Below are 15420 nucleotides of genomic sequence, written 5' to 3'. Positions count from 1 at the left end.
ATATTACAGATTTTTTCCTAGAAATGTTACATTCTGCATTGTGAAAATTACATTAAGGGAGTTCAAACATATGAAAAAGTGGCTCATTTTCATTAAATGTGAGTTCAGAAAGGGTTTAATTTTGTTTTGTACTGTAAAAGTCAGTTCAAGTTCCATTAACAATTGCCTTGTATCAGAGTTGTACTTTATTTTAATTAAACAGCTTATTTTGCTATTGTAGGAACAACCCCTTTCAAACACTTGTACGAGATCCTTGTAGAAATTTGTGTGCATATTACAGTGTTCTGTGCATTGTCTCCAACAGCAAGCTCTCAAGCAAGAGCTTTGTATTATCCTCTATGTAGGGCTGATGCAGCCATGATGAGAGATAAACCAACAGAAGATCAGGATCAGATGTATGGGCTATTTCTTTAACAATTGTCTGCTTCAGCGCCAGTTCTTGCTTGTAGGATTCATATAACTTCGATGACACTTCATCTAAAGGGAAATGTAAATATACAAATGAAAAATGTTAGAACTCAATTTAAATATTAAGGCATCATACAAGTTGCATCTCAAGCAAAATCATGCAATCCAAGTTTTTGCACTATTCAGAAAAAAATGTATACATTTCAGCTGCAGCCTTAAATGGTTCAGTTTACATATTGCTCCTATGGCCTTATATCAATGTGGAATCATTTGTTCATATGTGAAACCCTTCAGTTATGGAACAGGTTTGCTGGGTAGGAATACTGTATTACTCTTAAAGACCATGCACCACTTTTAGATGAGTTGAACTTGTACAACAGCTTTTCCTGAAAATTCCTTCAAAAACTTTGAAGGGTGTTTTTGTGTTCTTAAAATCTGACTTCCTCTCACTCCACAACTAGATTTCATGGAACACTTTACAAAAAAAAACAGACCAATTTGGTACACTTTATTGCTGAAGTACAATACGGTAAGTCAAGAGAACACTCATTTTAGGATGGAAACAAATGTAAATGTTGCTGCTGGAATACTTTATTCAATCAAGGAATAGAGCTTTTAGAAGAGACAGCTGCTGTCTTTGAACCTAGAAGTTCCAGGTTTGAATCCCATCTCCAGCTGTAGTACCCCTGAGCAAGGTACTTACACTAAAAATGCTCCAGTAAAATGACCTAGCTGTATAAATGGGTAAATAATTGTAAGTAGCTTAACATTGTAAGTCGCTTTGGAGAAAAGCATCAGCTTAATGAATAAATGTAAATATGAATATAAATAGATTTTGTGCTGAGTAACCCATCCTATCTTTTCTATCCTTTAAAAAAAAAAAATCTAGACTTGTCTTTTTCCTCTCAAATACTGTGTGAAGCCTATTTAACAATTTTCTGTATCATGACTGGGGGGGAAAGTCTACAAAGCCAAATATGATCATTCATCCATATGGATATTAAACATTTCCAAAATTTTTGCATGTCATCTGATTTTAAAGTGTGCAAGATCAGCATTGTTCTTTGCTACCTTCGTGTAATCCACATTTCATGTGTTCTGCTGGTTTTCTAGCTATTTCATTTGTATAAAGTCTGCTTTTTTCTGTAACACAGCTGCCTGTAGCTTTTATAAAGTCAAATTATGGAAAAATTTGAAAAGCCCTATCTCAGCAATTTATTAGCAGCATTGACAACTTCACTTTTTCTGTTGCTATATGAATTCAAGTGCTGGAATGTTCATTCATTCCATGAACTCACCCAGTGAGGTGAATTCCCATTGTGAGAGTCAAATTACCATTATTATGGTGGGAATCTTTTTCTGGCAAAAAAAAAAAAAGCCAGAAACCACTTGTCCACTGAAAAGGCAACCGGTGGTCTTATACCAATTCTTTTCCAGCTGTTGTGGAAATAAAATGACCATCTAATTGTTAATTTCTTCACTTCATGAAATTAACCAAATCAAAATTTATATAAACAACTTTCTTCTGAAAACATTTTCAAAACCTTATAGCCTTTGAAAAATATCTACCCCATTTGTATCTTCGTTAAGGATGTAAGCAACAGGAATTGACAGTATTACACAGTGACAGTATTAATTATGCACAGAGGTGGTATGTATAGCTGAATAACAATAAAATTCTATGAAAGGAACTGCATGAAGACAAAGTGACTTTGTGATTATCATTACAACTTTAACCAAATGTACATTTTAAAAGTTCTAATACTTTTAAACAATGTACCTACTTTGTAAACATATTCTGCAGTATGGAAAGGCCCAAAATACCCACCACATGATTCCCAGTGAGATTAAGTTAACATTTTCAAAAATATCATAGTAGTTATGATCAATAAACTTTAAAGAGTTTTTAATATGATAACCTGTCCCAATGTCATTTTGTTAGAATAAATCAGCTGAAATAAAGTACAAAGAGTAAAAGTAAACCTTCATACGACATGGAACTCAACCTGCTGTGCTCAGGTAATTTGTGCTTCTTTAATACAGTACAACCATAATATTTCTACCCATCATAACAATTTACAAAACTACTATTTAATAGGAACAGATGCTCACCAAAGCGTGTCACAGGCCAAGTTTGAAACAGCGGTGAAACAGAACTTCTTCCTTGCTCCTGCTGGAACTTCTCAAGAGCACATACTCCTTTAACAGAAGATGAAATCTTCTCCATTTTAAATACAATATGAGCCTAAATATGGAAAGAAAAAAAAATACTGGTGTCTAATGTAGGCTGAATGAAGTGGAAAAAAACAGCTCATCTCCCTGGAAAGTTCCAGAGGTACACTTTCTATGAGATAGACTGCTTTACAAACAATGGTACCTGTCTTATGATGCGCAGAGGCAGACACGGAGGATGACCTTGACTTGACTTCAACTGACAATGAATGGTTTTCTAAATGTGCCAAAGTTGTAACTATCTACACCTTCCTCAGCATCCAGGAAAAATCTCAAAGTTCTATTAATGAATTTTGAGATTTTACCTAACTCTTGTATGTCTTCATAGGATATTTCTGGGGACTTCTGAGCTGTGCCTTAAATACAAAACTGCACTGAGCACTTTTACATGTTTGTTTTGTGTATGTGATAGAATGCAAGCTTACGCCAACAGTGGGTGTTCATTGAACTAGTCTACAAATTTTTAACTAAAAGTCTGATTTTTATATATTCCTGTTAAACCACAACCTAACTTTTTTTTTTTTTTGCTGACATTATGGAACTTAGGCTGATTGATCTTGCACATTTGCCGAGGAAATTTATTTTACTGCAATGGTCTATACCAGAAACTCCAAAAGCTTTGTCCTTGGTTCAAAATGTCTGTGTTCCGCTAGAAAGCTGACATTTTGAATGACTGATCACCCTTTTGGAACTTCGTAGATGGTACTATCTGACTAACCCTGCTAAACATAGCCTTTTGTCCTTCTACTGTATTGTTTGAATTGCTGTATTATGTATCTGCATATATCAGCAATTTCTTTGCATCCTGTTTCCTTGACCCTACCCTGTTCTGCTGTAAACTGATTACAAAAAGATTTTTGGATACATTTCAACTCACCATTTTCTCCAAAATGTTCATTAACTCATTGCACCCATCTTGCAAGTCTTTGTCAAGCTCTGCATGACTTCCTGATCGCTCATTGACAAATGAGGTATCATCCTCTGCTGTAATGTCCACATCCTTCTCTGCCCTGATTTCAACAGATATGGAAAAAGGAACAAAATACAAGTACTTACGAATACAAAAACTTAGACACTCCTTGATACTGAAATGAATGGTTAGTACTGGGGCAATGTGCAAGGCAGTGTTTAGGGCCCTTTCTTGAAATCCTAAGGTTGCTGGTTCAAATCCCACCTCTGCTGTAGTACATTTACATTTATTTATTTAGCAGATACCTTTTTCCAAAGCGACTTCCAATTAACTCTACGTAGTGTTAATTATTAAGATTGATGCATTTCTCCAAAGCAACTTACAAAGTTTGGCTTGTATACTAAGTTTTAAAACCAAGGTCATCTTAATTAATACAATGTTTAACACATATGTGAATCTCTTTCTACATTCAAGAGGGGTCGCAAAACGCCTCTTTCGGAGTTACTTCTTCGGATTTCCTAGGTTCTCAAACGTGCAGTTTGTTTAATGCTTCATTTTTTTTTCCGACAATTTGTTTAATCGTGGACAAGCCTACATACAGCCACTCATACAGTGGTATGTGAAATTGACTGTAGTCAAGAATCACGTGTCTGCATCCAAATCACTTCTTCTCTCGATGTATATTTAATATGTTTATACTTATTTAGCAGACACTTTTCTCCAAAGCGACATGCAATGAACTCTATGTAGTGTTTTCAGCCCACACCCCTTATTTTTCCAGGGTGACTTACACTGCTAGATACATTACTTACACCGGGTCACTCATCCATACATCACTGAATCACACTCTCTCTCTGTCACTCACGCACTATGGGGGAACCTGTACAGCATGTCTTTGGACTGTGGGAGGAAACCAGAGCACCCAGAGGAAACCCACACAGACATGAGGAGAACATGCAGTCCCAAAGTACCCTACAGCATACTTACTCTAAATTGAAAACATAATATCATTCTGTATACATGGGTAAATCAACATAAAGCTAACATTTAAGTTTCTTTTGGACATCATAGATAACAGCGGTAATAAAATCTTGCTATTCTGCATAGAAGTTAAACATAGAACAACCATCAATAATCTTGGTGTCCGAAGCAGGCATCCTAAGTGCTTTTACATTACATTAATTTCATTTTTTCATGCAGCTCATGTTTTTCTCCAAAGCAACTTACAATGTTAAGCTCTTTACAGTAGCACGATTTACTTATTTGTTGTTCATACCTAGTGCTTACAACTGCTGCCTTTGGACCCAAAGGTCACAGGTTCAAATCCCATGTCCCACTGGAGTACCCCTGAGCAAAATAATTACCTGAAAATTACTCCACTACAGGTGGTTCCCAATTTACGATGGTGCGACTTACGATTTTTTATCAACTTTACAATAGTGAGCTGGCAATAGACATTCAGTAGAAACTACTTTGAATTTTGTATTTTGATTTTTTCCTGGGCAAGCAATACGGGGTGCGATACTCTCTCACGATGTTGGGCAGTGGCACCAATCTGCATCTCCCAGTCTGTCACGTAGAGGTGTACATTAAATGCATTTTCGACTTACGATATTTGACTTATGATGGGTTTCACGGAACGTAACCCCATCTAAATCGGGGACCACCTGTAAATTAAGCGTAGGCAGCTTAACATCTCAAGTAGCCTTGGTAGCGCTGTTGCCTTTGGACCCAAAAAAGTTGCAGGTTTGAGCCCAACCCTCCAGCTGTGTCTAACCCTTGAGCAAGGTACTTACCTAAATTGCTCGAGTAAAAATTACCCCGCTGTAAATGGATAAATAACTGTAACCTTAACATTGCAAGTCGCTTTGCAGAAAAGCGTGAGCTAAATGAATCCCTCTTAATGCAGGGTAAGTACCTTGCTCAAGGTGAAGGTAGGAGAGCCCACGACGGGCTCCTTACGCGCTAAGTGTCAGACACGTGATGCGGAAGGAGGAGGAACCTCTTGCTGACGGAAAGGTTCACGATGCGCGTGGCGGCCGCGGAGCCCTCGTCGCCGAGCCGCTCCCACTTCAGCATGAGGTTGTGCCAATCCGCCGCCGTGTCTCGCAGCTTCCTCGCGCTGCCCGTGAACATCTGCTTCCTGCCGCTCGCGGGAGCGCATTCGGCTGGAACACAGGACCCGGGGGGTGAGGGGTCAATGGGGGATCGATCGATCGGACAGAAGTGCAACTTGTGATTGGGTGTTCGAACCTAAACCAGTTCCTCGACTGTTGTGAACGGCGCTTTGCTCACCTGTGCTGTAAAAGGTTGGAGGAAAGCGTCCGCTACACGGATTTAAAAAAGTAGAGCCACACTGTACCACTCACTGTCACAACGACATGTCTCTGCGGCTACTTGCACACTGGTAACCTTACTTATACTTACCAATTACTTTTTAATTGTTTATTCACACAAGGAAAAACTGTCACTCGCACACAGGAAATGTATTGTGTCTTGCCAACATAAGTACTACTATAAATGATGCTCTTCGCAAATCAGACACCACCAGTTCAGTAATATATATATGTATAATATACATTTTACAAAACGTATGTGAAAGTTAAAGACATCTGCTTACATTCCACCATCCTCTCTTTTCCGGCGCTTTTCATTTTTACGCACGGATTTGTCCAGACAGAACGTGGACCGCCACTGAATCTTGATGCAATGAATGTCGGAGCAGTAGCTTGGTGTTAGTGATCCGCTGTGTTTGCAAATTCCTGTTCGAATAGGATGCTTGTCTCAGGTGTGCAGAAAAGAATAGGGTCAGTTATTTCGTCTCATCCCATTGTGAGGTGAGGCTGTCACTTCCCAAAAGTATCTGACTGATCTTCATCACGTGGGACAGTTGAGTTGGTCGATACTCACAACAATACATCCCGGAAGTTTCTTCTCTCAGCTCAGCGGTGATACTCTTGGACCGTCACACCCGCAGTGACCCGGAAGTACAAACACCGCCATAGCGTCCACTCTTCTACAGTATAATGTAAGAGAAAATGTAAAATAGTAAAGCATGATGTAAAACAAACTAGTAATTTTGTCTTACGCTTTTGAACTGGAGCATCACACCTCTGCATGTTTTTCGTGCGAATTTGGTTTGCATTGATTCATTTAGCGGAGGCTTTTCTCAAAACGGCTTAGTATTGAATGAGGTTAATTATTTACCTAGAGCAATTTAGGGTAAGTACCAGGTCCTTGCTCAACGATGGTACTATTGTCCGAGGTAAGGCTTGAACCTGCGACCTTTGGGTCCAAAGGCAGTAGCTCTAACCACTACGCTACCAGCTACCTATCCGTGACGGTTACACGAACACCGCCCACCCACGTGCGCCACTGAACAGCGGCACGTATTAACACACTCAACACATGTTATGCGGTGTCCTTGGAGTTCTAATAAAATCCAGCACAATATGATAAAATACAAGAGATGTTGGAATATGTCGAATATATAGTGTGTCCATTCGTTCATTTAATAATTCATTCTTGACAAGCGCTTGTCCATGTGTAGGGTGGCAGTGTTGTGTTAGACAAGGACACCTGGACAAGACGGTAGTCAGTCTCAGGGCAGCGTCCCTCTCGCTCTCCCTCGTAACAGTCCACGGGCAATCTGGAGTCACTAGTCCACCTGAAGCACATGGACTGTGGGAGGAAACCGGAGCACCTCGAGGAAGCCCACGCGCACACGGAAAGAACATGCAAACTGCATACAGACTAAACCGGATTGGGAACCACAGCCCAGAACCTGTGCTGCCCATGTTTATATTTTTCTTTGTGTAATAATAATAATAATAACAATAACAATAATAATAATAAAATGTCTGTGTTGTGGAAGTTTCTGTCACCAAGACAAATTCCTTGTATGTGTGAACATACTTGGCAATAAAGCTCGTTCTGATTCTGATTATAATAATAATACTGTAACTACAGCTTCAAGGACTCCAGTCCAGTAGGGGGCGCTATGAAACTTAGAGATTAGTCCGAATTTCGTCTCCAGTCGCGCTGATAGAATGAAGAAGGTGGTTCGCGGGGTAGATCCGGCACGAGGCTGCGGTGGGATGTGAGCCGAAGCCCGTACGTACGTACTTACGTGTGTATGCGCGCGCGCGCCATGGAGCTGGACGTGTTGGACGCGCTGGAACAGCTCGGGTAAGCAAGCCGAGGAAAAACTGCGGGAAAACGGTGCGCGCGTGGCCACTGCACTGGCGCGCAGCCTGCGGCGCGCTCAGCAGCTCGTGCACTGAGGCTGAGGCAGCCGCGATAGAATCGTGAAGCAGTGCATGATTATGTTCACTTTTTTTTTTGTTTCCCCCCAAGGTATTGTTCTTAGTCGACAAATTTTTTAATATTGAAAGACAACGGTAATAACTGCTGCTTAACTGCTCAAATAATTGTTGTAAAAGGATTACAAGTCGCTAGAGAAAAGCATCATCACGTCAGCTAATTCATGTAAACCTGGAGAGCGTTTGGACTAAGTCAGTGACATGATGATGATTTGGCTAACGCTTTTTCCCCCCTAGCTTACACTCTTAAGCTACAATTATTTAGCCATTTAGTAGAGCAGTTCAGGGTAAGTAAAGTTCCTTGCTCAAGGATACTAGAGTTGAGATTCGAACCTGCAACCTTTGGGTTCAAAGGCAACCACTACGTTGTCAGTTCCCCCCATTCTCCTCATGATGAGTCCCTCCAGAGGAGATGAAGATGATGCATTACAGTACAGAAGTGATTATTTGAAAATGTCACTGTTTTCTTCATTGAGGCCTGACCTCTCAAACTTTTTCTCCGGAGGGTCATGTCTATTTGTTTTCTTTCCATCATGTTCCCCAGGCTTAATTTATTAAGTCTTGCCTCACGCAGTGAGTGATTTCCCTAGACCTTTTCTGTAGCATGTCCAAATTGATCACTTTCAGCATCCCTGTTGTCGATTTTTCAGTGTTCTGATCCTCTATTGCTTAAACAGAGGCAGTGCAAACCCTAATTTGTACTTTACTGTAAATTCCGGATCTGTATATCTGGAATTAAATACTACATTTCTTTTGTTAAAACAGAAAAAAGACATCTAAAACACCAAATAGATAAGAGGGGCAGTTGGATATGAATAAAAATGAGTTAGAACTATAATGTAGGGATTTATCTACATATTCACTGAAATCTGTTTGGTCATTGGTTTTACATTTGTTGTTTTTCTGATAATTGAATGTACTTACCACAGTAAATATTGAGAACATGGAAATTCCCAAGTGAATTGTCATAGCTAAATGATATTCAAAATTTATGCAGTTGGGGAAGACATCTATAATAAAACTGTTCTGCAGTATTTAAATTTTTTTTAGCATATATTTTTAATTACATAGACTTTAAAGGTGATGGATTTCATTATTATTCTTCTCATTATTATTATTAGATCTTAATTATTTCTCTTTTTCCATGTTTAAAAATGGATATATACAAGAAATGTATGTTGAAATTAGTACCGTTGACATCAGAGAAGAACAGTAACATCTACTTTCCTGCTCCTTTTTATTCGAGTAATATGAACTAGTGCAACTAATATTTAGCTAATAATAATTATTTTCCATTTATAGATATGATGGTCCTTTAAATAATGAGCAGGTACTTTTGAAAGCATCGGAGTGTGGTTTTTCTTCACCTGAATACACCAGTCTGTGCTTGTGGCTGACTTTAAGACTTAAGCTCTTATGCAGTTTGGAAGAATGGACTCCCATCAACGCAGGTATGACCACATTATCACTTCACATTGTTTGCTTCTCTTTAACAATTATTGAAAACGGTGCAGTATTTGAAAACTTTAAAGTGTCATGATCTGAAAATGTAAGCTTGTTTATTTTTTGTCCAGATGATACCGATGGACTTCAGTTACAGATAAGCAGATTACTGAAAGAGATGTCCTGTCCGTACCCATGTCTCATGTCAGAGAACCTACTAGGATCCCTAAAAAATAAAGACAGCTGTCTCAAGCTTATTTGTAAGTATGGGCATCAGGTCAATTGTATTTAAAGATGTTATATTGGGAGACGGTAAAAACGAAAGGGGGAATATATAAGAAATCTTAAATATCTAAAAATGTGACTGATAGACTTGCGCTCATTGAAATACCTAATTTTATTATAATCCCAGGATTTATGCTTTCTGTATCATCAGTATTTTGGCTGAGTGTATTAAAGAAGTTTTTGCCAGTGTCATTTGGAGTTAACAGCAAAAGACAGATGTGAAATCAGTCAGTGAGATGTGTAATGCTCACTTTGTTCATGCAAGATCAGACTAGATCTCCAAAATTCCCAGAACTGAAAATAGCATCTGTTGGATCACAAGACGTTTTTCAGCAGCTGCTGAAGTCATGCCAATAAAAGAACAAAGGTTGTAAAATATTTTTTGTAAATGCAAACTTAATGATTGGAAATAACTGCTTTGTTATTTATCTCATGATGACTGTATTCCAGTCCCTGAAGGCGCAAGGGAAAGATAATGAATGGATAAGTGGATTGTCACATTAATAAATAAACCTTTATCTGCACAAGTGAAAATGGTATAACTGTGCACCTCAGTAAAAATGCTGTGCTTGTTAAAGAAAAAAAAGAACGGGCAATAAAAAGAGCGGAATATATTTGACATCTCTAGTCTGACTTCCCTGTAGCGGGTGTTTGGAATCAGTATTTTTATTTTAAAACTGATTAGATGGCTTAGTCAGAAATGGCAGTTTGAGAGTAAGGACCTCAGGCATCCCCATGCTGGGCACTTTGGGACCGATTGTTTGATTTCACTGTGTAATTAAATGCATATAAGTACCAAGTGGCTTGTCGGGTTGTTAGCTGTTGAGGCTTCTCTGATCGTTTTTGTAAAGAAACTTTTCCTACTTTTTACTTTTACATAAATTTTTTTATTTTTTTTTTTTAATATAAGAACTTGGGTATGTAGGGAAATGTCCCTCCTGGGATTTGAACTATTATTCTGGTTCCAGATCTGCTCCTTTCAATGTTACAATACCTGCTGCCCTATTTGTCTGGCATATCTGTCAGGTTCTCTGTAGATTCTTAGTCTTAAAATGCCTTAAATTTTATGAAAAGCTTGAATGTATTCAGTTGTCCTACATTGGTATATAGGCCGTATTAATGCAAATTTTGTTTAATTCTATAGAACGGTCCGATTTGATCATTTCATGATGCAAGCTGGAATTCTTACACCCATCTCAGTGTATAGGGGATGAGGTGTAGATGTGATTTTCAGCTATAATCTAGCACCATTTATGGGCCTCTTAATTTTTTTTTTTTTTTTTACTTATTTTCCCCCCCCTTTTTTTTTTTTTTTTTAATTTGTTACAGTAGCTATGTTTTTAATGGAGACTCTGCAAATGAAGTTCTGAGGTATAGAAATCTGTTTCCTGAGCTTAAATACTAGTTTTTATTTCAACTGAGTTTACAAATTAACCTTGACTCAGCTGTCTGGAAATGTTAAATGCTATAAAGGAGAGGAATACATGAAATTGTTAAAGGAAAACTGTAAGTAAATACAATTTCTTTTGCACTCACTGTTTTGAGTACACCGTACAATTCTACCCTTAAAACAGACACTTTTGTTGAGGTTTGTCTTTGTCTGAATATTCATGAAAATGCTGTAAATGTGTACAATACTAAACATAGCTCATCAATTTTGCTTAGCTTGTCATGCCACTGTTTACAACTGCTATACTTCTGTCTTCCAGAAATTTAAGCACGAATACCATGTGATTTACTTTTAGGGTTGCACTTATGTTTCTGATGGTGTTTGTGGGAGGTCTGTTCAGTAGCCATGTCGGTAACATCAGTGGCTGTGATTTTCTTTTTGTGTTAGTTTTAAGTTTTGCGCACACAGTAATATTTCTGCATAAGGACATGGAGTGAGATACTATCAGTTTCAAAGAGCAAAACATTTCAGGGCATTTGGAGAAGCTTAAATAGTTTTGCAAAGTCAAATTGATGCTCTATATGGTAATTTATATATCCTCCATATTTACTTTTATTTCCACAGTGTTTTTAAGTTCAGAGCTGCAGGCTGCACAAATAATGCATAGCAAACATCTGCACAGCTGTGAGCTGGATGAAGAGAGGACAGCCTTGCAGGATCTAAGGGTCACTTGCAGAACACTGAAGCCCTCGGAGCCAAAAGGACGATCTGCAGTGGACATATTCTCCGCCATTGAAAGCAAGGTGGATTATTCCCAAACGTGTAGTAGTAGAGTTCCGAATTTAAGAAAAAAAAAAACTATATAAGGCTGCTATATAAAAAAGTAATGAATACATAAGTCTGAATACTTTTTAAATACTGTTTGTGTATATGTACAGTAGACATATAATTTAAAAAATGTATAAAATCCTGTTTTTACTTTGTTACCATGGCATACTTTATGAATGCATAGTATATAATATTTAAACTCTGTTGCCATAAAAAGAATATGCTATACAGGCATAGAGATGCATAGATAATATATGAATGTACATGACACAATGAAATTATATGAATAAATGTTGTTTATATTTACAACAGTAGTTATGTTGTAAATTGTGCATATATTTTATACATCACCAATCCAGTCCAGTTCCTTAGTTATTAGAGTGATGTTATGATGAAATGCATATCAGGAACATTGTTAGTTTTCTCTGAATTTCCTTGCAGATGAAACTTTTGTTAGAAGACCTGCCTAAAGAGCATATTGGCAAGCCTGCTTTGAAGGTCTCCCTTAACCCTGGACAGTGGGTATGTGTACACAATGTGCAACTAAATATCTTTCTCCTTATATACAATATTATCATCATTATTATCCATTACTGTTGATTTATCGTTGGACTGTCTGCTCAACATGTTAAGAGCCAAATAAATCCACTTACTTTATCAATGTACCATGAATGTTTTTAGCTGGAAAACTGCATCAGTAAATGTAGGTGTAAATGTTTTAGGAGTTTTAGGTGTATGGTGACTGAAAAAGGACTCATTCACGTCTCAGGGTACTGTGAATTACAGGATGTTCAGTGCTTTCTTGTTATGTTGGCTTTTTACCGTATGACGTTTCGAAGTTTTCAGTGACACTTCATCTTCCCCAAGGATGGTAACATTACTGTACACAAACAGAATTTTAAAACACATTCATACTTGTTAACCTTGAATATAATTTATGATTTTCTTAAAATGTAAGACTTACTGCAGGGACTTTTGTTCGTCACTTACATTTTTTACCTTGAATTATGATTGTTGTATTACCTTTGAACAAACCAGAATTTGGTGCAGTACTGCTGTTTATTGAGTTCATTGTTGTACTCCACATTAGATGTGTGTTAAAATTTCTTACACATGCTTGATGTCTGTGTTGCTTTACCATCTGTTGACCTGCAGCAGTGATCTGACAAATTCTGGATTGTCCTGTTAACATTTTTGCAATTGCAGTACATCTGAGTATGCACATTTTATGTTACTTAATTTGTAGTATTTTACACAGTTATTTTTATGTTCATTGTAGTTTTTTGCCACATATAAGTGGTGGTAATTTGAACTGTGTACTTTAAGGACTTGCCTTGTTTAGGATGGACAAGCGAAAGGGAGAAGACCAAGACAAAAAAAGAATCAAAGGACAGTTGTTACAAAAAACAGTTTTATGACGATTGGAACGGAACAGTACAAGAGTGAATTTCCCTCTGGTATCCTGCCGTAATGTAGACTTACTGTATTTACCTTAATGCAGGGTCGTGTCCATTCTTTGACCATGCAGCTGGTGGGTCTTACATTGGTGCACTACCATCATTTTATCCCTCTGTGCTCCGTTTCACTGTTGTGCAATTGTGTTTCCACAGGCGAAGTTGGAGCAGATTAACTCGACTCTTTGCGCCGAGTACGAGTATCGACGAAGGATGTTAATTAAGCGTTTGGATGTCACTGTACAGTCCTTTGGTTGGTCAGAGAGAGCAAAGGTAGATGGGATTCTTTTTATGGCTATTCCCTTCTCGGTGATTTAATTATTTTTTTCCCCCAAAAGTGAGAATTTAGCAAACATCCTAGTTTGGAACAATTACATTTATCTGCATGAAATTTTGACTCTGAACACCTTTTGAGTATGGTGTTCTTCAGAAAAAAAATCATATTTAGGGCTACAGTATTTGTTTCTACTACTGTGAGAATCAACGTAGAGTTCACACCATATGGTGTGTGTTTGTATATATTTACCATGTCTGTTCCCTGAATCCTTTGTGTAAAATCCCTTAACATATTACAGTTTTATACTAGGGCCAAAAGTTATTTTATTTGGATGTTTGTAAGGAGGGGGTGTGGTGGCACAGCGGGTTTGGCCGGGTCCTGCTCTCTGGTGGGTCTGGGGTTCGAGTTCTGCTTAGGGTGCCTTGTGACAGACTGGCATCCCGTCCTGGGTGTGTACCCTCCCCCTCCTGCCGTACACCCTGTGTTGCCGGGTTAGGCTCCGTCTTGCCGTGACCCCACTTGGGACAAGCGGCTTCAGCCAGAGTGTGTGTGTGTGTGTGTTTGTGTGTGTGTTTTGTAAGGAATTCCCAGTGTTTAACTGGTGTCATTTTTGTTATATTTATGCATTTGTCTTATATTATCATTTATGTCCTTGTGTTCATTTAAGGGAAATGATAATGGTTGTTTTCTTATAGGAACAAATAGACAGAATGGCAAAAGCATATCAGCCCCTGAGATATTTGCTGACGTTTAAGGCATCTGTGAGCCTTAGTCATCTGCTAGCTGCAAGAGAAGACATACGCAGTTTAAAGAAGACAAGCAGTGGATTGATTCGAGAGAAGACGGCATGTGCCATTAACAAGGTACATTATTTAGATTTTAAACACTGCCACATGAAATGAGAATGCTGCTCTTGCCAGTGCACAGTGTTCATTTTACTGATATCTCCCCTATACCCTTCTTGGTAGGTTTTAATGGGTAGCGTGCCTGATCGGGGTGGACGTCCATCAGAAATTGAAGCCCCTTTACCTGAAATGCCAACATGGCAGAAGAGGCAGGATGGTGGAGGAAGAGGTGGTTGGCATAATAGAGATAGAGGTGGGATGAGAGGAGGTAGGGGTTACCATGGACACAGAGGAAGGGATTTTTGGGGAAGATCGGACCATTACCACTATTAAGTCATGTGTTTTGTATTCAGGTGAAATCAGAAGCTATTGCAGATTTTCTGTTGCTGAAGTGAAGGCCTGGATGTAGTATATTAATTTTAGTGTGGTGTGCCACGAATGCTCAAAATAGATGATATTGTGTTGGAAGTAATTATTTGGAAGGTTATTTTGTAAGAGAAATAAGTTATGGCTTTTTAAACATTTTTTTGAAGAATAAATTCATGGTTCCAGTTTTCACCAAAACTGACATGGAACATTTTGTCAATCTGAAGAACTATTTTTTTTATTCTAAAAATATATAATTTATAAGACTTGGGAAATGTAGAACCAACGTGTAACCATTTCTATTTTAGTCAGTATCAATGTATTTGTATTGAACTCAAACTTGTAGCATTGATCTGATTGACAACCAGTGATCCACAGCTGGAATGTTTGTATATTCCCTTATCTGTCACTCTTCTCTAAAGGGACTTAAAATGTTAAACTACCTGCAATAATTTACCCACTTATACAGTTGGGTATTTTTACTGGAGCAATACAGGCAAAGTACCTTGCTTAAGGGTATTATAGCAGGAGGTGAGATTTGAACCTGTGACCTCCAAGGTAAGGGGTATCTACTTTAACCACTACATACTGCCTCCTTCTGAATGTTGTTCATCTGTCAGTGATTATGTCTTTGTATGTGTATTGGATATTACAAGAAAG

At 38.1% G+C, this 15420-nt stretch overlaps 2 protein-coding genes across 2 annotated transcripts; one reads left to right on the top strand and one right to left on the bottom strand.

The window, feature by feature from the left end:
• Positions 1-62: 62 nt before the first annotated feature.
• cinp (cyclin dependent kinase 2 interacting protein) lies at positions 63-6544 on the bottom strand. Its single transcript, XM_018727354.2, has 5 exons — positions 6171-6544; positions 5553-5718; positions 3518-3650; positions 2521-2653; positions 63-477 (listed from the first exon to the last, which is right to left on the bottom strand). Exons 1-5 carry the CDS (start codon positions 6202-6204, stop codon positions 275-277), a joined length of 669 nt encoding a protein of 222 aa, XP_018582870.1. The 5' UTR covers positions 6205-6544; the 3' UTR covers positions 63-274.
• Positions 6545-7515: 971 nt separating this feature from the next.
• Positions 7516-15270, top strand: fam98b (family with sequence similarity 98 member B). Its single transcript, XM_018727468.2, has 8 exons — positions 7516-7738; positions 9175-9323; positions 9447-9575; positions 11615-11793; positions 12260-12340; positions 13429-13545; positions 14245-14412; positions 14518-15270. Exons 1-8 carry the CDS (start codon positions 7686-7688, stop codon positions 14725-14727), a joined length of 1086 nt encoding a protein of 361 aa, XP_018582984.2. The 5' UTR covers positions 7516-7685; the 3' UTR covers positions 14728-15270.
• The last annotated feature ends 150 nt before the right edge of the window (positions 15271-15420 follow it).

This window comes from Scleropages formosus, chromosome 15 (genome assembly GCF_900964775.1).
Source record: "Scleropages formosus chromosome 15, fSclFor1.1, whole genome shotgun sequence".
NCBI classification, from domain to species: domain Eukaryota; kingdom Metazoa; phylum Chordata; class Actinopteri; order Osteoglossiformes; family Osteoglossidae; genus Scleropages; species Scleropages formosus.
This window is presented reverse-complemented; position numbering and strand designations above follow the sequence as displayed.

Bases quoted from the DNA above. Each gene is read 5' to 3' on its own strand.
- cinp (XM_018727354.2), bottom strand. From the start codon at position 6,204: ATGAAAAGCGCCGGAAAAGAGAGGATGGTGGAAT. The intron at 5,719-6,170 runs GTAAGCAGATGT...CCTGTGTTCCAG, and splicing joins AAAAGAGAGGATGGTGGAAT to CCGAATGCGCTCCCGCGAGC. The intron at 3,651-5,552 runs GTTCCTCCTCCT...TGTTGAAATCAG, and splicing joins AACCTTTCCGTCAGCAAGAG to GGCAGAGAAGGATGTGGACA.
- fam98b (XM_018727468.2), top strand. From the start codon at position 7,686: ATGCGCGCGCGCGCCATGGAGCTGGACGTGTTGGACGCGCTGGAACAG. The intron at 9,324-9,446 runs GTATGACCACAT...TTTTTTGTCCAG, and splicing joins ATGGACTCCCATCAACGCAG to ATGATACCGATGGACTTCAG. The intron at 11,794-12,259 runs GTGGATTATTCC...ATTTCCTTGCAG, and splicing joins TCTCCGCCATTGAAAGCAAG to ATGAAACTTTTGTTAGAAGA.